The sequence below is a fragment of the Xyrauchen texanus genome, chromosome 1 (genome assembly GCF_025860055.1).
Source record: "Xyrauchen texanus isolate HMW12.3.18 chromosome 1, RBS_HiC_50CHRs, whole genome shotgun sequence".
Taxonomy (NCBI): Eukaryota; Metazoa; Chordata; class Actinopteri; order Cypriniformes; family Catostomidae; genus Xyrauchen; species Xyrauchen texanus.
This window is the reverse complement of record NC_068276.1, coordinates 50027127-50054424: the sequence shown is the minus strand read 5'-3', so window position 1 is coordinate 50054424 and position 27298 is coordinate 50027127. Positions and strand designations below refer to the sequence as shown.

Here is a 27298-nt window from a genome sequence, read left to right as displayed (position 1 = left end):
GAAACTCATCAGTCAATCATTGTTATGAGGAATGAAGGCTATACAATGCTTTAAATTGCTAAAAAACTAAAGATTTCATACAGAGGTGTAAGCAAGCAAGCAAGCAACTTTATTTATATAGCACATTTTTAAACAACAGACGTTGCCCCAAAGTGCTTTACAGAATAATAACATGAAAATCATACAACAAAAAACAGACATACATTATTCAGAAGCTAAAGAAAATAAATAAGTTTTTAAATAAGACTTGAAAGTTGTAATCGATGGAGCTGATCTCACATGGAATGGGAGACTATTCCAAAGTTTGGGACCTACCACGGAAAAAGCACGATCTCCTTTTGATTTTAAATTACAACGAGGTACCTTTAAAAGTCGTTGATCGGAGGACCTGAGAACTCTAAAAGGAGAGTAAGGAACTATAAGATCTCTGATGTACTGCGGGGCAAGGCCTGACAATGCCTTGTAAACAAACAAGATAATTTTAAAATCAATCCTAAATTTGACCGGAAGCCAATATAGGCATTGCAGTACCGGAGTAATATTTTCTCTCTTTCGCACCCCCGTTAAAAGCCTTGCCGCTGCATTCTGCACTAACTGTAGGCGGACAAGCAGAGTCTGGGGGAGACCGATATATAAAGAATTGCAGTAGTCAAGCTTAGATGTAATAAAAGAATGAACTACAATTTCTAAATCCTCACTAGATAAAAAATGCTTTACTTTAGCAATTGATCTCAGGTTAAAAAAGCTTCCTTTGACAACAGCACCAATCTGTTTCTTAAAGTTAAGTGATGAGTCCATGATTACCCCTAAACTCTTTACATGATTCTCAGTCTTTAGGGATAAAGATCCCAAATGATCAGGAAAGCAAGATAAGACGGGAGAGCCTACAATCAAAACCTCAGTTTTACTCTCATTCAATTGGAGAAAGCTGCTGGATAGCCAGAGTTTAATGTCACTGTAACATTCACTGTAACTTTGTCCAACGAACAGGTGTTATCTAGCCTCACAGGAAAATAAAATTGGAGATCGTCTGCATAGCAATGATATGAAATGCTATACTTTCGAAAAAAACTGCTTAAAGGAAGCATGTAGAGCGAAAACAGCAACGGTCCCAAAATCGACCCCTGAGGGACACCACAAACTAAAGGGGCCAATGTGGAAGAGAAGTCTCCCAGATTCACAGCAACTGTCCTGCCTTTTAAATATGAAGCAAACCACTGAAGAGCTATACCCTGCACACCAACCCAACACTCCAGACGACTGAGAAGAATTTCATGATCTATTGTATCGAAGGCAGCGCTCAGATCCAATAAAACCAGAACAACATGTGATCCAGAATCCAACGATAATAATACATCATTAGTGACCTTGAGCAGTGCCGATTCTGTACTATGACAGGTCCTAAAGCCTGACTGGAATATATCTAAAATATTATAAGTATTCAGATATGAATATAACTGTGAATAGACCACTTTCTCTAAAATGTTCGAAATAAAAGACAATTTAGAAAGTGTCCTTTGTACACTACAGTCTTCAAAGACAAAGGACAACTTGCTGTAACAAGGACAGAAAGAGATGTGGAAGACCAGATGAACAACTGAACAAGAGGATAAGTACATCAGAGTCTCTAGTTTAAGAAATAGATGCCTCACGTGTCCTCAGCTGACAGGTTCACTGAATTCTACCCACTCAATACCAGTTTCATGTACAAAGAGAAGACTTAGGGGTGCAGGCCTTATGGGAAGAATTACAAAGAAAATGCCACTTTTGAAACAGAAAAACAAAAGGTTAGAGTGGGCAAAGAAAAACAGACATTGGACAACAGAAAATTGAAAAAGAGTGTTATGGATCTTAACCCCATTGAGCTTTTGAGGGATCAGCTAGACTGTAAGGTGCATGAGAAGTGCCTCTTCTTGTTCTCAGTGTTCTGTAGCACTGACCAGAAGGCAACGGTTCAAAAAGGTAGAGGGCTGGGTGAGTGGGGTCGAGAGTGATTTTTCCAGTCCTTTTCCTCTTTCTGGAGTGTACAGTTCTTGAAAGGAGGGCAGGGGGCATCCAGTAATCCACTCAGCAGTCCGAACTGTCCTTTGTAGTCTTCTGATGTCCGATTTCTTAGCTGAACCAAATCAGACAGTTATTGAAGTCCATAGGAAAGACTCAATGACTGATGAGTAGAACTGTATCAGCAGTGCATGTGGCAGGTTGAACTTCCTCAACTGGAGAAGGAAGTAAAACCTATGCTGGGCCTTTTTCACAATGTGAAATGAGTCAATGTGGGTCTCCCACTTCATGTCCTGTGAGATTGTAGAGCCCAGGAACCTGAATGACTCCACTGATGCCACAGTGCTGTTTAGAATGTTGAGCGGGGTCATTGTTGGGGTGTTCCTCCTACAGTCCACTATCATCTGTACTGTTTTGAGCATGTTCAACTCCAGGTTGTTTTGTTTGCACCAGACATTCAGCTGTTCATCCTCTCTTCTGTATGTAGTCTCATCATCATACTGGGTGAGGCCGATGACAGTAGTGTAATCTGCAAACTTCAGGAGCTTGACAGAGGGGTCATTGGCAGTGCAGTCAATTGTGTACAGGGAGAAGAGTAGTGGGAAGAGCACACATCCCTGGGAGGTACCAGTGCTGATTGTACAGGTGCTGCAAGTGAATTTTCCTAGTTTCACTAACTGCTGCCTATCTGTCTGAAAGCTGGTGATCCACTGACAGATAGAATTGGGAAGAGAGTTGGTTTAATTTAGTCCGGAGATTAGCTGGGATGATGGTGTTGAAAGCTGAACTGAAGTCCACAAAAAGGATTCTTGTATATGTCCCTGGTCTGTCCAGATGTTGCAGGATATGATACAATCCCATGTTGATTGCATCATCCACTGACCCATTTCTGCGATAAGCAAATTGAACAGGATCCAGAAAGGGTCTAGTGATGTCCTTCAGGTGGGCAAACACCATTCTCTCAAATTACTTAATGACCACAGATGTCAGAGTGATGGGTCTGTAGTCATTAAGTCCTGTGAATTGGCGAATGCTTCTGTGTAGCAAAAAAACATTAAGTGTTCCATTTGGGATGATACTACACTTTGCACTTCATAGTATATATTGTAAGTGCATAGTGTATAGTGCGTCATTTAGGACACAGCTACCCTTGTTGCATACTATTTGCATAGTGCTTCAATATTACTTTTCTTTTAGGTTTAAACAGGTAAAACTGCTGTTTCAGCTTGGGCCTCGCATGCATTGGCACTTTTTTTTTTAAGTACAAAAAGATAAATGTACCTGTCACAAATCTGTCACAAGCTCTTCCTTTACGCGAGGTGTTGTGTTCGATATTAGCTGACAAGCACACTTTGAAAATCCACCCAAAAAATGATATGATCTGGGCACATTTGGCTTATGATTTTCATCATTCTTTGATCTAGCTAAGCTAATTGTTATGCCACATACTATTTAAGATGGATAGAATGTGATTTGGAATGCAGCATTTGTGTTCCCAGGTTTTTGCTTGCATTGTCTCAGAAACACCAGCATATTATTCGCTGGAACTTGTACTTGGCAAAAAAAAAAAAAAAAAGCAGATATTTCTTGGCAGTGTGTATTGCTTAATGAGGGTAATGTTTACTTAGGATACAAATTTAAAGACCTCTCAGTGTGCGAGGTAGAGTGGAAAATGTAATTGTATCCACCCAGAAACTGGTAAACTGAAATAGATTTAAGTTGAGACTGAAAATCAAACACATGTGGTGTTTCATACATTTTATCAATATAAATTTAGCATTATGGAAATGCTGTCATATAATACATAATTAAAAAATACACAAATTATTGGAATATGACTTTGAAGACACAAAGGATATGTTTTTTCAGTTGTCATTGGCACAATAACTGGTCTGTCTTTTTCTCTTTTGGTGGGTAAAGGATGTGAAAGGAATTTAGTAGGAAGTGTCTGAAACTACTTACTATTTATATCTCTTCCTCCTTACACACCTCTGTCTGTCTGTCTGTCTTTTTACTACCTGTTTACTATGTAATTAACTAATTAGTAAATATATACATATTAGGGAAATATTGTGTTAATATATAATATATAATATAATAATTAATATGGAAAATCAAGTCCCTCAGAGAGGAAACAGGACACAATACTGAATACAATGCAAGTACTCATAGACCTGTAGATTTTACAAATGATTCATCACACTGGCTCTGCTTCCTTCAGCAAGAGCGTTTGCCTGTGCAATGCAAATTTGTAGTACATTCAAATCCACTGCCCGTATCAGTTTCCAGAGAAAAACCCAAATAGGATACACCATTTTGTGCATTATGATGAAGATGAATGGCAAAGATTATTTCCATACAAGAGAGCAATTGTTGCCAAAACCTACCAATATTTAAGGCCTTACAAATGGATAATAATTTGGCATGTTTTTTTGTGTATAGTCTTGCAGAGCCAGACTTTTAAATGCTGTCAGTAAAAAGTAGGCTTTATACTGGCCTAGTTTGCAGTTTATTCTTTTCTTGAACCACTCACTTAGCAGTAGTGGCTGGTCCTGTTCAAAAGTGGGGAAGAAGAGACTATTGTTTTTGGTGTCTGCAAAATTGCTCCCAAAAGATGATTGAACTATGATCGTGTACATCACCATTTCAATGAATGACCTTTTGATGTGAAGTCCTGCCCATTTAACAGTTTGACAAATCTTCATCTAGAGATGCCACACTTCCAGGCAGGACAAAATTGCATTGAATGAAAGCTCAATGTCCTATTGGCAATCAGATCCAAATTCAATGCAAATAACGCTCACGAAATTCCCTTTGACTCCCAGAGAAGCACAGTGTCCGAGTGGGACCCAAAATGCTGTGTTAATGAACATTGATCTTTACTCCATTGAAATTTTGTTGTACAGGTATCTGCCGTAGACTGCCATTGAAGCACGGCTGTCTTCTGTGGACGTATTAATGTAGAAGAAAGCAGATTGCGTTACTTGAATGAACAGCACAATAGTTATTAGTGATACTTTACATTTTTATTTGCTATAATATTGAAATGCACAGAGTAAAAGGTAATTTATGCAGATTATTTGTACATTAAACTTGACAGTGCTAAGTTTATTAAGAAATTTTAGGGAAAGGCCGTGCTTTCCATGTAGTCTTAAAGCAATCGCCACTACCATTTAGACAGCAAGGGGCCATCTGATATACATATAGAGCAACCAACCACAGTTTATTTAGTTTTTTTGTGGTTCTAATGGATGGCTAAATCTGAAATCGGTCATACTACAATAATAGACTGGAAAAGCTTAATGCAAAAAATTACGCACCAGTTTCCATGAACAGGCAAAAGAGCAAAACAGAGATTTTTGGAAATGTTTAGAGACTTTGTAGACTGCTTGTAGATATCTACTGGCTTCAAACAGAACTTTCATATTTCACTATTTAATGCTACCAGCCTGGAAAACATTGACAAATCCAGTGTGTACAAGTAGTTTTTTCCACAAAGATTTTTATGTTATCAAGCCAGTATCCTTAAAGGATGGTTAAAACAGTTGGAATATTGTCAAGTTGATGTTTTCACAATGTTTTCCTTGTCAAATGCTTAATTTTTTGCTTTGTGTAGCTGTCTTCCTACTAGGACTGCATGATATGGAAGTAAAACGTAATATGCAATAAATTGCTGGAAAATGCAATATAGAAAAAGTATATTCAGAAATGCAACGTAGTCGGCCATGTGCGAACCGATCCGGAACCCGCAAAAAATATACTTGGGCCAAAATTCATGTCCGTATCAAGTTGAAAATTAGTTTTTCAGGACTTTTATTTAAGAAATTATGTCCAGAAGGGCTTGCCATTGAAATTCACGTTTCGTACATGCTCTCAGTCCGTAATGAACTTGAGACTGAGAGTAATGATTCATGGGACAGTCCATTAATTAAAACCCAGCCATTGATATATCCACACAGATCCACACCGGCCAATAAACAAGCCAAGTCTAGTTTGTATACCGGCGTCTGGTGTCATTATTTTCTGCATAGGACAGAGCTGGATACAATAATGGATATCTACAAATGTGACACACTCCATCATTTGAGTCAGAAGTAGTGTTTGGAAAAACACAATTTTAATCTTTAATCTATTCATGCTTTTTAATGCTGCATATGCACATTGCATGCACACACACACACACACACACACACACACACACACACACACACACACACACACACACACACCAAATGACAAACATGTGCCCAGTCTATTCTCTGCTATCTGCATCGCCATGAACGTTACTATATTAAAATCATTCCATTATCGCAAGCCCTTGCGATATGCATATCGCAATATTTATATTTGCGATATTTAGTTATATTGTGCAGCCCTACTTACTTTGTATTGTGTTTTTTTTTAGTTGACCCTTTATCTCTTTTCTGACTTTAATATCCAAACTGGTCTATAATGTTACATGGTCATTTCAAGTAAACACCACCCCAACCATCTTTCTCTGTTTCAGTTACATCTTTGACCCCTCAGTCCCTGTAGATGTTTCTGGTCATAAGCAGGACCTCACCAGCAGCTCTCTGTATCAGTCTCACAGATTCCCAGGGGAGGCAGACCACATCGACAAAAAGCAGGGCGTCTGCAACCTGGGTTACAGCACCCAACCCAGCCCTTCTAAACTCGAAATTGACAACAACCACATAAACTGTCTCCATGCTAATATTCCAGGTGATCAGGTCAGGCCAATCCCAGCCAGGAGTGACCCCAGCTTCTACATCCTACAGCCTGAGGGTGAAGGAATGCCTGTACATGACAAATCAATGTTGGGCACGGAACCAGGCAAGCGAGAGGAGAGATTTCGAGACTCTGGGCTGGGCGGAGGGGGGATAATAGAGGAAGAGGAGGACGACAGGAGGAGTAGAGTGGTCAGTACTCCAGACACAGCTGATGCAGAAAGTGTACTGTCAGTGGATATGCACACAAGCAGCACTAGTCTCTCCTCAGTGGACAGCAAGCTTGAGGATAGAGATGAAAAATATCCTTCTATAATGACAGGACAGCAGGAGAGAGAGAAAGAGATAGATTGCCTAAGCATTACAGACTCAATGGTGGCCGAGGCCCTGGCTGCCCTGGATGCAGCGACTGCAGGAGAGGACTGTGAGTGACAGAGCTGCTCCACCAATCAGGTGAGAGAGGACGGCTCGTTCCTTAATGGAGCTATGGGAGATTTCCATACCTACGCACTCTCGCCCTCCTCATTTGAATATAACCAAAATAATAGCTTTCATATAAGGAAGCTTCCCTACAGTCTTTCTGCTGGTGTTTTTTGACTGGAAAATCTCTTCAAATTAAGACTTGAAGACAGGAACTGCTGCTTGTAAGACTTGCTTGAGCAAATGAAGGTTATCTGTGAATGTTTTGTCCTGCAATTCAGTGGCATGAACAAATTCCACTCACAAAAGAAATAGACCGGACTACTATAGTCTCAACAGTTTCAGTTTCTTGCTTGTTAACACTGAATGCATCATCAATACTTTCATAGAGCTTTAAGAAGACAGTTGATTTATTTTTTACATACAAAAGTACAGTAAGAAGTGTAAGGAGATTGTGGATGAATCTCACCAAATCATAATTTGGCTAATATTTCACCCAAAAATTAAAAGAAAGAAAAAAATACTTTTGTATTGTTTATCTCATATATAATTATTTTCATGACAATTAAGCACATTTTGCACCCAAATTCTCATTACCATAGTGCATAATGACATTTTACTTTTCCTTGTTTCTTTTTTCTTCTTCTTTAATTCTCATTATTGTCCGTGGTGATTCGCATTATATTCTCATTACTTTTATACAGTCATTCTTTCTGCATTATAATACAAAATTAGTATGAAACAATGTTTTTATTAAAAAAAAAAATGCTAAGATGATTACACTTTTATGCATTACCATAGTAAGAATTTCTGCTCAATTTTGAGGGAAAATGTGCTTAATTGTCATGAAATATCATAATGCAAAAACTCTTAATGATGTCAAAAATAGACTTTATATAATTTCAATGCTATTTGTTTATTTTTATTATTATTATATATATTTGTTTTTGCTACAATATGACCCAAACACGTTTTTTGACATTGATAAATTCTCATTACAGTAATGCACAGGACATTTTACTTTTTGGGGGGGTTTTAATTCTCATTATTCTCAATAGTGATTCACATTAGATTCTTATTACTGTAATACAGTAATTTTTACTGTATTCCAATACAACATTATAATATATAAACTGTAATTCATTTTTTTATTAAAATGAGAATAATTTAAAGGCAGTAAAACAAAAACTACTATGATATGTATATATAAGATTTAAATTAAAATATATATTTTAAAATAATAATGAATATATATATATATATATATATATATATATATATATATATATATATATATATATATATATATATTTTGCATGGCACTTATGTGCTGGAAAATGTGCTGAATTGTCATAAAATATAAGAATGCAAAAACTCTTGGTACAAAAGTGGTACCAGAAATATACTTCTTATATTTTAAATGTTATTTCTTTTGATTTTGGGGTAAAGTATTACCCAAATGTGTTTCTTAACAGGTTTTGTGAGATTCAATGTTGTATATTTATGTTTCTTCCTGGTATAACTATGCACTGTGTACCTTTAGGGTTGGGAAACATGTTAAGGTAAGGATTAGTGTGTTGAATCAGGCCAGTGATGGTAGTTTATGCACTATGCACAGTAATGTTAATTCCGCTCTAAACTAATCCATGTTAACTATCTGAGGCCTGATGAAAAGGAACCCTACCACTATCACTATGAAGGACTGTACATCACGTGGATTACATTTCTCATGCATACATTTCTCTACTTTAGTGAAGAAAAAATAGATTTTCTCATTAAAATGAATGTAACCCACATTTACCTGAAATATAATGTTTTTTGATGGTACCTTCATGAAGGTCATTATTTTTATGGAGTATTTCCAAATGTTTTACTGAGTATACATAGTGCCTTTTATTTGTTGGTCAAAATCATTTCTTTTTAACCTGTCAATGAGTAAAATATATTGACAGACACTGATTTTGCCTTTGAAACCAGTGCACAGTACTGTAACATTACTGTCCATTTTTTTGCCCTTGAAGTAACTGTCACAGAACACAGTTGAAAATTGTCACATGAACCAGGGGAAAAATAAAAACAATGTTCTTGATCATAAGACTTGCACAATCTGCTGACATTTATGTCTTGTGAAGAGCGTTGCCACAGGGCCCTCTTATATAACTTAATATCTTCATCTAAGACTTATTGGACAAGAAGACGTGTCACAAAAACAATGCCGCATTATGTTTCTGTGTGTATGACAGTATTGTGCTGAAATCACAATTAAAAATAAAAATTGTGAGATTTATACAGTTTTATATATATATATATATATATATATATAGAAGTGAAACTGCATGATTGAGGATCATTGGATTTCTGTTTGAAAAGATTTCTAATACTGCTGTTAGATTCACTGCCTCCATCATTTAGTCTTTGTCAGGTTGTCCTGTACTTTATGCCTCTTCACATTTGCATTAGTGATCATAATGATTTTGAGAGAGACAAAACTTAAATTTTCCCCCTAAAATTATATGCTTTACAAAATTGAATTCAGTCATTTAATTCAATTGATGGTCTGAACTTCTGATACATCACATGGCCAAAAGTATGTAGACACCCCACTCCAATTAACAGGTTTGGTTATTAAAGCTACACCCCTCACTAGTTGGTGCATACAATCAAGCACACAGCCATATAGCCTCCTTAGACAAACAATTTTATTAGAACAGCTTTGGGATGAATTGGAACAGTGATTACAAGCCTGGCTCCATTTCAAATGTTAAAGGTCAAGGTCTTATGTTTTTCTAATCAAGAGTAAAACAGGCCAAACTATGACATCAATGTTTAGGTAACGAGCCTAATTATGCATGTAATTATGCAAATAAGGTTTGACTAACAAGCAAGACTGGCATCCACTGACATCTTTTGTGAACACAGAATAAAGGCAGTCATAAACATTTGAAACAACATGATTGTGATTAAGTGATGACATTTTTATTTTTGGCAGAACTATCCTTTCAAATGACAGTCATTGTTGTACAAAGTTGTGCTTTTGTCAAACTTCCGTTTTCTTAATAGCCAAACCCATTGGAAACCAAAGATAAATCTTTATATGTGAAAAGTACTTCAGTTTTTACATTAAGCTGTTTGAACAAGACAACTGAGCGGCTGGGAATTCACATCTCTTTAGCATCTGTGTGGGCATGAGTTAACGATTCACAAATCCCAAAACATATCCAGACTAATAATACTCCACAGCAAGTTAAAAATGATGTGCTTCCAAACTCATATGGTTACTGCAAATTGCTGTTGCTTAATTATTCTTGGTTCCTAGAAACACCCTGATGCATAAAATACAAAAATACTCCTCACCAACAAAAACAGTGCACGTAATTCACAAGGTCACATACAGAATATTTAGAGTGGCTCATGGGTAAATGGGTAGCAGTCAAGGAGAGATGGGAAAGTTAAGCCTGTAGCATTTGGAATTGTTTTGAAAAGGTACAAATCTGAAGGTCATCTAGTCACCTATTAACAGATATCTACTGATCTTTAACCTCAGTTGCCCGGCAGCAAGAAAATGAACTACAGATCCAAGAACCTCACTATGGTCGAAGGCTCTGTTGTTACAAGAAAGTTGGAAAGACATACAGAAAATCCAAGAACCCTCAAAGACTTTTCCTTTAAGCAACACTGAAATAATCTCAAGAAAACGTTTATGTAGCAAATGTACAAGTACACTGTGTGTTGGGAAACCATGTCCTCATCTGTATGTGTTCAGAATGGATAGGGTTTTCATGGTTTTCTGGTAAGGCCACTGCAGTGGTTAAACAAGCAGTCAAACATGTGTTTAATATTTATAATGTATAAATTATGAGTACAAAGGTTTCAGTAAAATATAACAGTATATTCTCCTCTGACACATACTCATATAAACACCTCAGTATAAACCTCTGCTAGTTTACCAGTTCTACAGTATATCAACTGTACACAGATAACTAAACATTTTACTCAAGTTGATCTCAAATAGGACTATTTCCATACATGTCAACAAATGGTTAGTATAATTCCTTTAAAGTCAAATTTGAACAGCAATGTTGTGAGAGACTTTTATTTCAATGTAAACATTTGATGTAAACCTAATTTTAAAAGAAAGCAAAATGTATAGCAAAATAATGGCACAATTCCAAAATAATAATAATAATAATAATAATAATAATAATAATAATAAAGGAAAAATTCATAAACATTTCAAACACAAATTTGTTTGGTTAAAAAGTTTAGATCCCCAGTCCTCCTAAACTATAAAAACTCCTCTCTTGTATTCCTCTTTGCCTATGCTTGACACTAAAGCAAGGATACTTTACTTTTTTTGAGGAACCATTAATTTGTCCTCTTAAGATTGTATACTACATTATATTAATAGCAAGAGCATTGAAGGAAACTGTCTTATATAAGTATGTGAGCAACTGACTTCAAAGAGCATTTGAGTGCTGGTAACACATGCAAGCTATACCATTTTTTTGCTTTTTTGTACAACTGACAGACTGATGATAATGAACCACGATAACCGTTTTCTCATCCAGACCAGTCAAGACATTACAGTGCAAACTTCCAGTCACTTAATGTGTGCTTGGTCGATAAATAAATGTGTTAAACACGCAATTTCATTGCTTTATCGCCTACAAACATTGTTTCTTAAAAAAAAAAGTTAAGATGGACAGCAAGAGCAGGCCATTTAAGAATATGGCTGGTTAAGAAAAAAACTGGTCTGGATTGTAACCAATGAAAAATTACATGGCTCTGTTTTTCCATGTTGATCACAGCTGGCACATAAAAATGAAAAGAAAAATAAAGTTTTACGAAAGTGGGAAGTGGGCGCCTGCTTTGAATTAACCATTGACACACTTGTAGTCATTAACAAGCCCAAATGATCCCATCCACCACAGAAAATAATGTGATTATGTTTGAGAAAGTTGGGTTGGCAAGGTGACAGGTTTATGTATGTAAAATGGATTTTGCTCTATTTCCACAATCGACACATCACACACGATCGTAGGGTAATTTTCCATCATCCTCCTTTCCTCCATAAATTCTTCTATGGAAGTGAGACTTCTGGATTCAATTTGTTTTTTTAAATGTTGCCTGAGAAGCTGCCGGAACTTTACAGATGTCACTTTGCATTGTCCTCTGTTCCTAAAGACAAAAACACAAACAAACAGACAATATAGAAAAGAGGATTGTCCCAAAATTTCGATATATTGATTATTAATTGCCACGTTATTTTCATCAACATTAACCAAATTTTAAATTAGAAGCCTAATTTGGTTGCTTTCCAATTCACTATCAGTTGGCCTTCTCTTTAGTGTAGTCTGGTGTAACAGCTTTGGGAGACCACTAGGGAGTGATATAACATTTTCATCATACACAGGATGAAAAACGCTGTGTCGAGCGTAGGACACGGCACACGAATCACACTCAAGATGCGTCGATGAGATGATGGTGGCAGTCCAAATATGTGACTCTAGTCACCAAACACAAAAGTTATAAAGGTTTTTGTTCTTCTTCAAGAATGAACCAAGTGATGTTGATGAGTTTGCTGGTTAGTGTATGAAACTGGTGTAACTGTGCAAACTGAACGATTTCTCTGTATGAAGCCTTGAATAGGTTTCATTCAAGCAGTCAAACCACAAAACGATATACTTGTAACTTCAAATACATTAAGTAGGCTATACGAAAGATACAATATATCATCCAGTGGTGGCTAAAGTAAATAATATATGTGCTTTTGATGTGGGTCGAATTAACTGGAAATATTTGCGAGTTACACTTAGTGGCGCAGCAGAATTTTGAGTCGTAGCTGGGCGTAGCAAAAAAACACGAGCGGCGGTGTGCGTACCTACATATTTTTTATAATTTCAGAACACGCCATGTCGTCTGTCAGACATGCCCGGTGTGTGACCCCCTTTAAGTTACCCTGCAGCTCATACTTTACCAAAGTTGTGTTGAGAAATATGTATGAAGAGACAAAAATGATTGTGCAACATTTAGCCCTATTTATAGCGATATTCATCTGAAATATTTTCTGATTATCGATGTGTGAAAAAGGGATTGATCCCAAGCCTAATTTTAAAAAAATTGCATTAATCAACACTTTTCCATTAGAAATTATACTACAGTATGCTGTGAGGCAAAGTATGTTCTCTTACATACTAAAACAGCTTACCTGTGTTAATGGGGCTGTGCTGCAGGCAGGGGGGACTTGCAGTACAGTTTGGGTTCAGTGATGAGCATGGTCCACCTATCACGGGCCATTTTGGGGTCACACTTTGTCACCCGGAATCTAGTGAACAAAAGAGGTATTTCAGTGTCAAAGAGGTTCTTCCTTGATTTGTTCAGAATGAGGGTGGAAAATTATCATGTTTTACAAATATATGGAGAGCACGGCATGGCTGAGCGATAATTCTCCCCCAGCCATCCATCTTTATCGCTGGGCCACGCCCTGCTCGCCACAATGACTAAATAAAAACGAATATTATAAGTGAACTTCAAAGAACATAGTGATATAACAAAAAAAGCTTGCCACGACCTCTTTAAGCAAACTTTGAAGTGGAAGTTGAGCCAGGGCATTAATTTCCATACAAAATTAAACTGTGATCCTAATATACATAATCTCATGTTAGTGGCCAGAACATTTAATGTTTCATTAGCTTTTAAAATGGCCATCTGAACACTCAATCATGACATTTACATTTACATTTATGCATTTGGCTAACGCTTTTATCCAAAGCGACTTACAGAGCCCCCCGGAGCAATCTGGAGTTAAGTGCCTTGCTCAAGGACACAATGGTGGTGGATGTGGGGCTTGAACCAGCATCCTTCTGATTACCAGATTACCAGTTATGGTGCTTAGACCACTACACCACCACCACCACTCCACACCATTCAATCATGAATACACATACATACAAAAACACAAGTGCAACTTTAGAAGAGAAGATGGGCATTAATAATCTTAAGAGCTTCTCCAATCAGCTGTGCACACAATGTCAACATATCAATCAAAACACCTGCAAGACAAACACATAAACATACATCTGTCCTCAGTAAAGCATGTAATTTGCATTGTGTAAACAAACCCAGACACATGCACACACAAACGTTTTTATATCATTATGGGGACTCTCCATAGACTTCCATGCATTTTATGGATTTTATACAGATCTAACGATAATTTCTATCTCTAAACCTGCCCCTAAACCTGACCCTCACAGAAAACTTTAGCTTTTTTTACATTTTCAAAAAAACATAATTTAGTATGTTTAATAAGCCATTTCCCTTGCGAGGACTGCTGGCTGGGCCCCACAAGTTAGGTGATCTCAGGTTTTACTATCCTTGTGGTCACATTTGGTCCACATAATGTAGTATAAACATGTTCACACACACACACACACCTAAATGGTAATCAATTAAAAACAATCCATATTCAGCTAAGTGTAACACTGTTGGCCATTGCCCGACATCCACTCATTCATCATGCATGTGCATCTATGTGAATGAAAATGAGGGGCACATATAGCACACACACACACACACACACACACACACACACACACACACACACACACACACACACACACAAACACCATTCAATCTAAAGCACTTTCATATTTAATGGGATCCAAAAGTCTGACCACACTAAAAATCTGGAATTTAAAATCTTACCTTAAATCTGGGTAATAAGATTTAAAAACATTTAAAACAAACATTGACGTAAAAATAAAAATTTCAGAATTTTACTTCACTAATAAAATGTAAACAAACTTGTGACATCCACCACAGCAAAAAGTACGATTTTCTTGCATCCACTGAAGCACATAAATCTCAGATCATGCTGGAATAACATGGATCATCAGGTTTTGTACAAAGTTGTAGAGACCAAACCAGACCAAATGTATATCATTAAGGCAACAGCAGAATATACAAAGCAACACTAGCAAATTCTGAAATTCATGTGCATTTTTCAATGCACCCTTTCAATCAAACTGGTATGCTGATCATGTAATTTGTAATGCAACAAAAAGAAGCCTTTTCAATGTTGTCTCAGACTTTAGGACTCCACTATACATACATGAAATGCTTTATATACTATATAAAAGGTATATAATATAGGCATGTATATTTATACATCACATACCTGCCCACAGACAGCACAATGACCTCTCCTATGTGACTGCGTCTGTCCCTCTTTGTGCTGGACAAGCGTCTCATGAGAGGCCATTTTTTCTGGCTGCAGCGGTTGCAGATGTTCTTTTGTCCCCCAACTCCTCCAATGGTGTGCAAGTGGTTACAGGTGTGTTTGGCTGCGTTTGGGGTCAAGCCGGGCAGTGTGGGGCTCACTGGGGTGGTGGGTGAGTTTGGAGAGGTGGGAGTCACAGGGGCACTGTAAAAAAATGTACACAAACAAAAAAATATATGCTTAACTGCAACTTAAATTAAAACAAATATGGATATGGATATGCAACGGCTGCAGTATTCAGCATTTTAAATGTCTGTATTTCCTGTGGTATCAGCTGCACCAAAATTAATAGAAAACAATTTGAATACTATGCAGAGTACACACTATAGAAATAGTAAAAATCCAAATGCCCTACCTGCATATGCAGTATACAATAGAGCACACTGCACTGGCTACTGTATGCCATAATGCAGTGCAATGTCTTGACCTTTCAAGCATGCTCAAACTTTTTATGAACCTTTACACCTGAAATTAAGATGTGTTTTCACCCCAAAATGAAAATCCTCTCTTTATTTACTCATCCTTATGATATTCCAGGTGTGTATGACTTTCTTTCTTCACCAGAACACATTTGAAGAAAAATAGAAAACAATCTTAGCTCAGTAGGTTCTTAAAATGCAAGTGAATGGAGATTTCTCTTTTGAAGCATAAAAAATCACTGATAGACAGCATAAACGTCATCGATACGACCCTAGCGGTTAAATTAATGTCTTCTAAAGCGACACGATCACTTTTGGTGCGAAAACAGATCAATATATAAGTACTTTTAAACTATAAACCTTTGCTTCCTTTAGGAGTCAAGAAAGGGTGGAGTCCAAGCAATCTGTCGTGTGGCATATTCGCGTAGCCATGATACAGATGTAATCTCACGTTCTCCTCTGGTTGAGATATCCAGGATAAGCACACAAACGCACCATTGTGAGTAAAGAAACAGATAAATACGGTCTAAATTAAAACCAACCAAGAGACTGCACATTGTTCCTCCACCTCACTTGTAAACAGCGCTGATCTTCCTGCTGTAACACACGTACATCATGTGCATACCGCCGCAGAACGGAAAGCATGATTTAGACTTAAAAAAGTCATTTTTTTAACTCTAAATCATGCCCCCGTTCTGAGGTGGTATGCGCATGATGCATGAAAATATTTATCTTTTTCGCACCAAAATTTATCGTATCACTTTAGAAGACATTAATTTAACAGCTGGTGTTGTATTGATGACGTTTCTGCTGACTGTCTGTGATTTTTGGAGCTTCAAAAGAGAAATCTCCAATCACTGGAATTTTAAGGACCTACTGAGATATCATATTTTTCTTCAAATGTGTTCTGGTGAAGAAAGTCATACACACCTGGGATAAATAATGAGAGAATTTTCATTTTTGGGTGAACTATCCCTTTAAAAGGAAATAGCAAATATATACACAATCACGAGAACTTCACAGACCTTTCTGAGTATGTCTGATATCAACATGCACAAACACAGATGACAACCACAAACTTCTGAAGCTTCTTTAATAAAGGTACTCCACTAAAATATTTTTAATTATGCTTTACTTGTTCTTTTAAGCGATTTATTATTATGCAGTAGCACACTGACATAGTGATTGATGTATGTAATCATGAACTCAGAGACCCTCCCCTCCAAATCCGAACACAAGTGGTCACACAAGATGTATTTTAGCGACTAGATGTTAACAGCAATGTGTCTCGTCTGACCACATGTGATTGGATCACCCGAGACGCATCTTAATACCAGGTGTAAATGGGGTCTATCAAAGCATAATGTGCATTGATTTGCATACTGCTTTTTGTTTTTTATTTTACAGAAGGCACTATACAGTATTTTTTATCACAGTATGCAGCAAGCTAGTATTCAATGTTGTACATAGCTATAATGACCATGTCAAAACAGGTTTCCCAAAGACTATCCCTTCAGATCTGCCTTCTATCTTCCATTGTTCAGTTAAATGTGTATTCCAACCTCAAACTCACACCACTGTCTGAGCCAGAACTTGACATGTTCGACCACTCTACCAAACAGTGCAATGTTTTAAAAGTGCCACAGGAATAGAGCCACAAATAGCTTTCTATTACAGGCTGTTCAGACGGACCACGTTCTTGCACTCAAAAAGCTAGATGAAGTGCGCAGAATATAAAATAACACAGGTGTCTCGAGATTCTTTTTAAAAGTCAACATTATTTGAACCTAACACAGCATCTAAAAAAAGACACTGAATGCTGAAACGCAACACAAAGACGGTCAAAGACGTCCATCTAGTGCATGTTTACATAAAAACGATTGGAAAAACAGCATCTTGACTTAAAAATGCATTCTGTGGGAATGGCCCCTTATAGCGGCCTCCAAATACTGGACTGTAACAGAATTGACATTTAAAAGTTTTATGCACTGTGCCTCTACCAGATATTGTTTTATTTTTTGTTTTATGCTGAAATTCAGCAAAACTAGAGCAGTTGCTTTAAAAGGGTGTCCAACAATCTGTCTTTCCTTCTCTCCTTCTCCCTCTATTTAATTGTGTCCTTCCACTCCACTAACTAAAATAAAAGAGGGAAATGCAGTGATCCTCCTCTTATCTGTCTTCATTACACTGCAGGGTGTTGTTGAGAGGCAGAGGAAGAACAGTATAGAGACATTTCTTAAATTAGCACATGCAAGAGGGACTATAAAGAAAATAAAGGAGGAAGAGAGAGAAGATAAGTGCATGTAGCAAACACAGACTGTACTACAAATGAGCATAGCGGTGCTGAGAGTCCAAAAACAGCATAGGAGCAGTCCGTTTGATCATTTATGAGTTTAAAAAGAAGACCCCACACCCTTAATTCGGTCAAACCCAATCTATGCCAGCAGCCATATCACCCTGTAGCTCTAGACTAGTTGCCCACTGAAGCTAAGCAGGGTTGAGCCTGGCTAGTACCCGGATAAGAGACCTGCTGGGGAAATCTAAGATTACTGCTGGAAGAGGCCAGTTAGTGAGGCCAGCAGGGGGTGCTCACCCTGCAGTCTGTGTGGGTCCAAATGTTGTATAGTGATGGTGAGACTATACTGTAAAAAGGCACCATTTTCAGATGAGATGTTAAACTGAGGTCCTGATTATCTGTGCTCATTAAAAATCTCAGGACACTTCTAGTAAAGAGTAGGAGTGTAACTCCTGGCCTAATTCCCCCCATTGGCCCTTATCTATCATGGCCTCCTAATAATCCCCATCCATTAATTGGCTATATCTCTCAACTCTCTCCACCAACAGCTGGTGTGTGTGTGTGTGTGGTGAGCATACTGGCACACAATGGCTGCCATTGCGTCATCCAGGTGGATGCTGCACACTGGTGTTGACTGAGGAGTGTCCCCAGTACACTATGTAAAGCGATTTGAGTGTAGTCAGAAAAGTTCTATATAAATGTAACATTCATTAATTCATTCAACTCATGCCAAACTTTTGGCACAAGCTCTGCCTCGAACTTCTCCCTTCTTCTCCCGGCCCTCATAGTTAGCTTCCCTGTAGAAGCTAACTATGAGGGCCGCCAATTTTATCATTCAAAATGCTTAGTTGAAAAGCCCTACCCTCTAAATAAACTCCACCCCTCACAGCACAAGCCCTGCCTAAGAGTCCACTGTGCTCCTCAGTAACTGTTCCTCTGGCTCTGGGCCCAGCAGTTGGTCTAGAGAATGGACGGGACAATGCCTCCTCTCCAGAATAACCAATCACGCGCTGCACTTCTTACTGAGCACTATACCTCTTTTCCTCTTCTTGTATCACACACTGATTTAACAATAATTTACCATTCCTCATTTTCCTCCCTTCCCTTCCCTCCCTCCACAGCTCCTAATCACTCCATCCTGAGCTCCTTTCCTTCACACCATCCGACTGCTCTCAACATTTCACCTTCCCCATGTTCTGCCTCTTTAGTCTCTCTCATGCACCTCCATTCTTATGTTCATGCACCGATCCATTCTTTTGGTTATATAGTGTGTAAGACTCAAACAGAGTGACCTCTTTGTTGTTTAATCCAGAAATGTTATTGTGGAGAAATATGGTGAAAAGCAAGGGTTACTGATAATCAAGTGACTGCGGTGCATTATATTTTATAAATAGAATTGTGAACTATATTGGATGAATAGAAGATGTTTTCTGGATAAAATAAGTGACTTGATATTTAAATGGCAGATGTGCTACTGATATTTTGAGAGCAGTTCGGTTGTGCAAAAGTACTGTGCAAAAGTTTAAAACACTTGTGAAAAATGTTGCATAGTGTGGATGTCTTCAAAAAAGAATAGTTTTCATTTATCAATTAACGTCATTCAAAGTCCAGTAAACATCTTCATGATAATCTCTAATTGGCCTAATATCACCAGATATATTGGGCTGATTAAATGTGTTTTAAATGTGTTTATTACAAGTATTAAACTTGTAATAAAATCAATGGTCTATTTGTAAAGGTCATGGAATTACATCAATACTTGATTACTGTCTATCTGGGTGGACCATCTCTCCACACAGATGCATATTCTACATCCTCAAGGCCATGACTCCTCTATAAATAGCATCCAAAATATCTGGTGTCCTGGATCTAATTCTGGTTTGCAGCACTGTCAGTGATTTATGCCTTAGTGATTCATAGTGATTTCCCCCACGATGTGTCATATGAGACTGACAGAACCACCTCAATCCCTCACCTCAACAGTCTGTCCTCCTATGCTACAGTTTTATTTGTGAAGTGACAGTGCCACCTATTGCAGTGATGGGGGTAATATTTTACAAAAACACAATTACTGAATGCACCTTGCCTTGAGTTTTATTTTCATGGAACAGGTTTGCATCATGGGCCGAATACATCTTGCTTTTTCTCAGTAATGAAGCATTTCTATTAGAAAAGAAACAAATGTAGAAGAGACATAAAGGGGGTCTTACCCATCGGAGTCTATACTGTCTGGAGCCATGGTTTTGAATGCATCAAAGTTGGCTGGGAATAGAAAATGAGGGAGACAGAGTTTATTAAATGACTGCTTAAATTAGCACACAGAAAAGAGAGTCTGCTGCCTCAGAAGCAGAATCATTTGATTGAAAGTCTTTTTAATACTGAAAGCAGCTGACACCTTGTAACTAACCAGCAGACTTACACTTACAATTACAGTGGAAATAGAATAGCCTCAGGCCATTTATACACCTTACAAAATTGGTATAATTCACCCTTTAAAACTGATCGCACATACAGTATCACACAAACAAATGGTCATCATTGGGACAAGGTAGGGTAGAATTAATCTAGATATTGTTGTTTATGCATAGTGTCCAATTTTCCATAAGAAAAACAAGTTTAAATGATAAAGGTTGAACTTAAACTCTAAATTTCAAGTAATTGATTACAAATGTTTTGTGTGTTAGAGCATTCGACTAAAAAATTACTCGATATGCCCATCCCTATTCCAAATGAGTGACAGTATTATTATCTAGTATGGGCAACAGAGAAAGTCAAATTCAAGATGACAGCTAACCATAAAATGCAAACCATATTTTTAGAGAATGGCAAATGAATTGTGCAACCACTGGCAGTGAAGGTGACATTATAAAAAAAAAAAAAAAAAACACTTTCAGATCCTCTGTTGGAAGAAGTTGACTGCTACTTGGATCTGCGTTTGGATCTGTTTGTGTACTACAACCCAGTTTGAAGATGGGAACGTGAAACAGAGGCAAACACAGCAGGATATGAAAAGCTGTAATGTAAATTCCTGTTCATGGAAGTGTCATGCTTATAGAGAAGGATCGGTTTAATTATTGCTGACAAGAGTCTCCATGGAGTGATCCCAACCAGATCAGCCTGTTTTTGAGCAAATAAACTATGCAATGTTGAAAGCACATGGCCTTTAAAGCTGGAGCCAGCCAGACAGTGCCATCTGCAGGGCTATTTGTTTTTGTATATCTCAAGGCTATTTGTTTCTTAACATGCTTCATCAGCATTGCTGGATTTGAACCCATAATACAGCTTGTTGTTAAAGGGATAGTTCACCCAAAAGTGAATATTCTCTCATCATTTACTCACCATCATGCCATCCCAGTTGTGTATGATTTTATTTTCTTCTGAACACAAACAAACATTTTTTAAAGAATATTTCAGCTCCGTTGGTCAGTACCAAAATGTCTAAGCTTCGAAAGCACATAAAGGCAGCATAGAAGTAATCCATACGACTCAGTGGTTTGAAGGGTTGGATATACCCATCTCTTCAGCCTATTGATGAATTGAATACATTCAATAGTAATTAACATAATCAAAAGTTCCAGCTGGATAAGGCCTGTGTCACATTGAGGTCTGAATCATTCTTTAGAGAAAAGATGTGTTGTTTTCTCTCTAATGATGTCCTTTGAAGGATTGTGTGTAGTTCTGAGAATCATGTGACTAAGTCAGAGGAACTGACTAACCTCTGACCCATTTCTGCTTACCAACTTCACTTAGTGTTTTAAAAAAAATATAATCTTTTGAATTATTGCATTCATGTAATTAAACAGAATGTAAGGTTTTTAAGATTTCTAGATTAATCTGTAATCTGATCCCTGTACTCGTAAGAGACGATGTCAATTAATTTGCATATTCCTATAATTACTGTTGTTTCTGTAATCTTAGTTAGATCGAGGTTAGATCCTCAACTCATTTTCCATTTCTGTCTTTTGCCTTTGGAAATGTGGAGAATTTTTTCTTCAGTAAACTCTCTCTTTATTGATTGAATCTCATCATTGTTCATACTGGACTCTCTCTCTCATGGGTATGACTGTATTTCCTTACAGGTTAAATTCTTAGAAGCGATATGGTATGTGTTTGTGAGAAACCGATCAATATTTAAAGGACTATTCCATGTTCAATACAAGTGAAGCTCAATCAACAGGATTTGTGACAATGTTGATTACCACAAAAAGGAAATTAGACTCGTCCGTCCCTTTCTTTAAAAAAAGCAAAAAATCAAGGTTACAGTGAGGCACTTACAATGGAAGTGAATGTGGACAATTTTATGTAAATGTACTTACATTCATTCTTCTGTTATAGCTCATGTATTATTTGAGCTGTAAAGTTGTTTAAATTGTCATTTTACAGTCATTTTAAGGATTTGGGGTTTGTTGAAGTTACATCGTCATGGCCACAAAGTTGGATATAACTTTACACAGAAAAGGATAGTAGTGCGTTTATCACACTAAAATCATGTTAACACACATACTGTTTATGTCTTGTGGCTATACTTTCGAAACAGCAAGTCTATTAACGTTCCAAAATTGGCCCCCATTCACTTCCATTGTAAGAGTCACACTGTAACCCAGATTTGTACCTTTTTTTTTTAGAAAAGGAGTCAAAATAAATGTTGTGGTAATCAATATTTTTCCACAAATGCTGTCGATTGAGCTTAACTTGTATTGAACCCGATAACCCGATATTCCTTGAAGTCCTTTTTTACTTTTTCATTTATGGTGATTCGCACTCTTCGTCCGTATTGCTACCTGCTGGGCAGTGAGGAGAATTTATAGTAAAAAAGGACTTAAATATTCATCTGATTCTCACCCACACTTATAATATCACCTATATTATAATTAGGGGTGGGTAAAATTATAGTTTTTCCAATTAATCGCGATCTTCATTTGAACGATCTCAATATCGATTCTTAAATCCCAAGATTGATTTCACTCAATGCGCAACCCTCTACTACAATGAGAGGAAATAAGTCACATTTGCAACCAATTTTTGCGCTATAGTGACTAAAGTGAAATATTTGGCAACTGGCTGGTAAATGTTTACATTTCATTCACCAGTAATTTACAGCGTGTTGAGAGAAATGTTGTTCCGTGTAATGTGTGTCCAAGACGAGATCCACGCAACCTATTTGTCACTGAATATGGTCTCTTTCTTTTCTTTACATTCAGTTGTTGATGAAAAATTAAAAAAAAAAAAAAATTATAATCATGTATCACACAGATGAGGTAAAGCTATTTGAGTCCTCTCTCGTTAACATGCGCTCATTTAATGGCACTGTTTACAGAAATTCATTTTTTTTGTTAAAGAGACAAGTTTTAGCATGTTCAACTAATCAATGTGAATATTTGTAAATAGCACAAATTATACAATTTAACAATACATATATAACAAAAATAATATATGAAATATTTATTGACTGTTTATTTATTGTTCATTTTTAAAAAGACAAAATGATGAAAAAGTAATCAAATATGATTAGTAAAACTAATACATTGCTAATGTACCTAGTTAAAGATCCCCTGTATAATTAACACAGGGTCTCTGCAGGTTTTATGAAGCTAAATATAAGACTTTTTAAAGACCTTTTTAAGACCAAATAAATATAATTTAAGGAATCAATTGAAGGGAACACAATATGTTCTCTAAATGCCTAGGGAGCACTATATTTATAGAAACACTTTCAATAGATCTCCATTATTTTGTTTTTATTTAGTACTGCCCTTAAGAAGTTATTTGACATAACACATCCTCACATATATTACACAAGAAAACATAGTAACTGAATTTATACACAAGATCCTGTTCAGAAGTTTACATTCCCTTTGTTTCTAATAGGGTATGTTGCTTTCTCGATGATCAATGAGTGTTTGTGTAATAATTGTTCATGAGTCCCTGCTTTGTCCTGAGCAGTGAAGATGTCCACTTTTCATAAGAAAAACCCCACAACTACAGTACAATTATTTTGTTTCTCAACATCTTCTGCACAATTACACAATCATGATTCATCGACATTATAGACATTACAGTTTTATCGTCTGTTAATGCCTGATCTTCTGTAAAGCTGCTTTGAAACGTTGTGTGCTGTGAAAGGCGCTATACAAATAAAATTGACTTGACATTTGAGTTCTTCAGTGGCTATATGATGAGATCCAGCTTTTGACACTTGGGACAATTGAGGGACAAATACACAACTATTACAAAAGGTGCAAACAATTACTGATGCTCAAGAAGACAACACAAGAAAAACCAAAGGGTGCAAACTTTTGAACAGGATGATTTGTTTAAATAAGAGTACATTTTGTTTACAATGTAATGTATCTTTTGAAGGGCAGTACTTCATAAAAATATATAATCTTTAATCTCTTATAGGCTATTTGAATACATTCTGAAAGGGGTGTGAAAACTTATATAAAAAAGGGGTATGCTAACTTTTGCACTTACTGTAACTGTATAGGCTATATAGTTTGTGAAAATGTATATTTTATTTTTTCACAATTTAACCACATTTTAGCTTTTTTTAATGAACAAATTCCATGTAGCCTATTCTATCCATACAATGTCATATTGCATGTGTAATTATGATATGACTTGTCATGTCAGGTAAACATTTTAACACAAAATTCACAACATTAAAACCTAAAATTCAAAACACAACCCCTCACATCTCAACAGGTAAGTGCTGAAACCTAATGTATTAGCTAATTTAATGAATAAAACCTTTTTAAATAGTGTTACCAAAATATCTGGCACTTCATCTTCAAAGCAGTTGTTTTTGTTTGAGTGATCTGTTGTTTGACTCTCACTGATAAGAGAACCTGTTAACTGGTGTGACCTTATCATGATTCACTGCTCTGAGGTCAGTTGAGGTTTGTTCCAGCTCCATTACAATCAATGCTGCATCACAATCAATATGACTGGCTGGTTAACACACCTCATTCACCGCACAATGTACAAACCCCAAAAGATATATAACACATTCTGAGAAAGCCTTGTATCCTGGAATAATCTTGATAAGTGTTGGTGAAACCCGCCCATTGATTTATATTAGAAAGACATGTATAATCCAGTGATGTCATGAAGCACTGCACATCTTTATCCAAAACATTAATTCACTCTTACCTTCATTTTTCATGATGTAGTGAACTATTTGACCCACTGTGTCTGTGTTGCCCTCACTGAAAGTGTCATTCAAATCTGAACATAGAGAGAGAGAGAGAGAGAGAGAGAGAGAGAGAGAGAGAGAGAGAGAGAGAGAGAGAGAGAGGGATGTGACAAAATGGAACAATAAAACTTTATTCAGTATAATATTGGTGTTCAACATTTCGTTAGAAAAATACCTGTTTTTTGTGGGGCAAACTGCAATGACACTTACAATGGCATGTAATTAAAACCCACCTTGCGTGTTTAGTGTTTTGTGTCATACAAAAAGAAATCTAATCAGAAATGCGAGTGCTCAGACATCAACTTACAAAGCGTTTGAGCTAACTACCTTAAACTGCCATCACAAAAAATGTCAAACGTGATTTTGTGAACCGTGGCACTAAATATGCAGGTGGTATGAAATACTACTTCTTGCTGATACTAGTAAAAAGAGGAATCTCTTATGAATGCAGAAAACAATGACATTTACAATACTAACATTAAATATTGTCTGTTGACTTCAGACATGGCCATATGGCTTCAGAATTTAAATCTCAATATTTTTCTGCAAATTGATGATATTCGATATGTATAAGTTGATAATTATGTTTTTGGACTGAAATAGCATAAAATTGTGTTTTTGTTTTAAATCATTTCATCTAAACAGCCATTTCAAAGGCATTAAAAATCTATTTATCAATGATGAAGGCATGTTTCCCCCAGTTTTTCACTAAATGATCACAAGAGAAAATAAAATTTAATCATTTTCATCGATTTGCACATTTATACTTATATTTAACATACAATCATGCATGGAAGCTTAATACAAATCTTATTTACCTTTCATATATTTTTAAGGAAACATTTTTCTTTGTGAATAAACAAGGTGTGCAAAAACTACTTATTATTTTTTTGGAAATCAGATGAATATTGCATAGTACTAAAGTATTACTGTGGAACTCAGTAGTTTATTATTATAATATAATACTGAATTATTATTATTTTCAGGATAAGATTTTTTAAAGATAAATTAATATATTTCTGTCCTATTTACTTCACCCTAAACTGGGGATTTTATTTTGACACTGCAAGTGCAGTCATGTTTATTTAATCTTCACCAGGAGCTTTTATTATGAAACGAGAAGTGTTTGTTTGACTGTTATGAGTTTCGCATCTTGTGAACCACTGTCAACCTTCTTTTAATGTTCCGCGTTTATAGATTTGAATACATTTATACGAGATACTAATGTTAGGAATTGTGTGAATGCTTGAAACTGCAGTACTTCACAATGGAGGTGAACTGTGCCAAAAACACGAGCCCCTGCCACCCTTGTGCGTTCACACAGATCAGCGCGTCGCCGGTTAATTCTGAAGCACACACAGACCATGTTTATTTGTCTTTAATCGCGGCTTTTGCCAGTTAAATAATCACAAATGATCATATCTCCATTTTGATGTTATTTTGATTAATTATACAGACCTGAAAGTTCGTGAAATTAGTCTACGGATGCACTCTATGAAACTCTTCTTCGTTCAGCAGAAAACAAATGAAGATTTTAGAAGAATATCTCAGCTCTGTAGGTCCATACAACGCAAGTGAACAGTGATCAGACATTTGTAGCTCCAAAAATCACATTAAGAAAACATAAAAGTAATCCATAAGACTCCAGTGGAAAATCTGTATCTTCAGAAGTGATATAATAGGTGTGGTTGAGAAACAGATCCCATATTTTTTACTCTAAATATCCACTTTCACTTTTACATCTGAAAGTCACATGTGGTGCCTGTTTAGTTTCACATACACATCTGCACACTTATTATATTGCTTCTGAAGATATATATTTAAACACTGGATTCTTATGAATTAATTTTATGTTTCCTTTATGTGATTTTCGACCTACAAAGGACTGATCGCCATTCACACGCATGTATGGACCTACAGAGCAGAACTATTCTTCTAAAAATAATACATAACTAGGAT

General features: G+C 36.6%; 2 protein-coding genes across 2 annotated transcripts in view; one reads left to right on the top strand and one right to left on the bottom strand.

Moving 5' to 3' along the window:
• LOC127649874 (uncharacterized) overlaps window positions 1–8334 on the top strand; it is a 30041-nt gene extending 21707 nt beyond the window's left edge. Inside the window, exon 3 of the mRNA XM_052135105.1 lies at window positions 6509–8334. Coding sequence (XP_051991065.1) covers window positions 6509–7160 — 652 coding nt within the window. The 3' untranslated portion in view covers window positions 7161–8334. The remainder of the gene's footprint in view (window positions 1–6508) is intronic.
• A 1322-nt stretch (window positions 8335–9656) lies between these two features.
• LOC127651409 (RELT-like protein 1) overlaps window positions 9657–27298 on the bottom strand; it is a 29495-nt gene continuing 11853 nt past the window's right edge. Inside the window, exons 3-7 of the mRNA XM_052137215.1 lie at window positions 25297–25371; window positions 20355–20406; window positions 15328–15573; window positions 13357–13473; window positions 9657–12326 (exon numbers count right to left, since the gene is read on the bottom strand). Of these exons, the coding sequence (XP_051993175.1) occupies window positions 13362–13473; window positions 15328–15573; window positions 20355–20406; window positions 25297–25371 (485 nt within the window). The 3' untranslated portion in view covers window positions 9657–12326; window positions 13357–13361. The remainder of the gene's footprint in view (window positions 12327–13356; window positions 13474–15327; window positions 15574–20354; window positions 20407–25296; window positions 25372–27298) is intronic.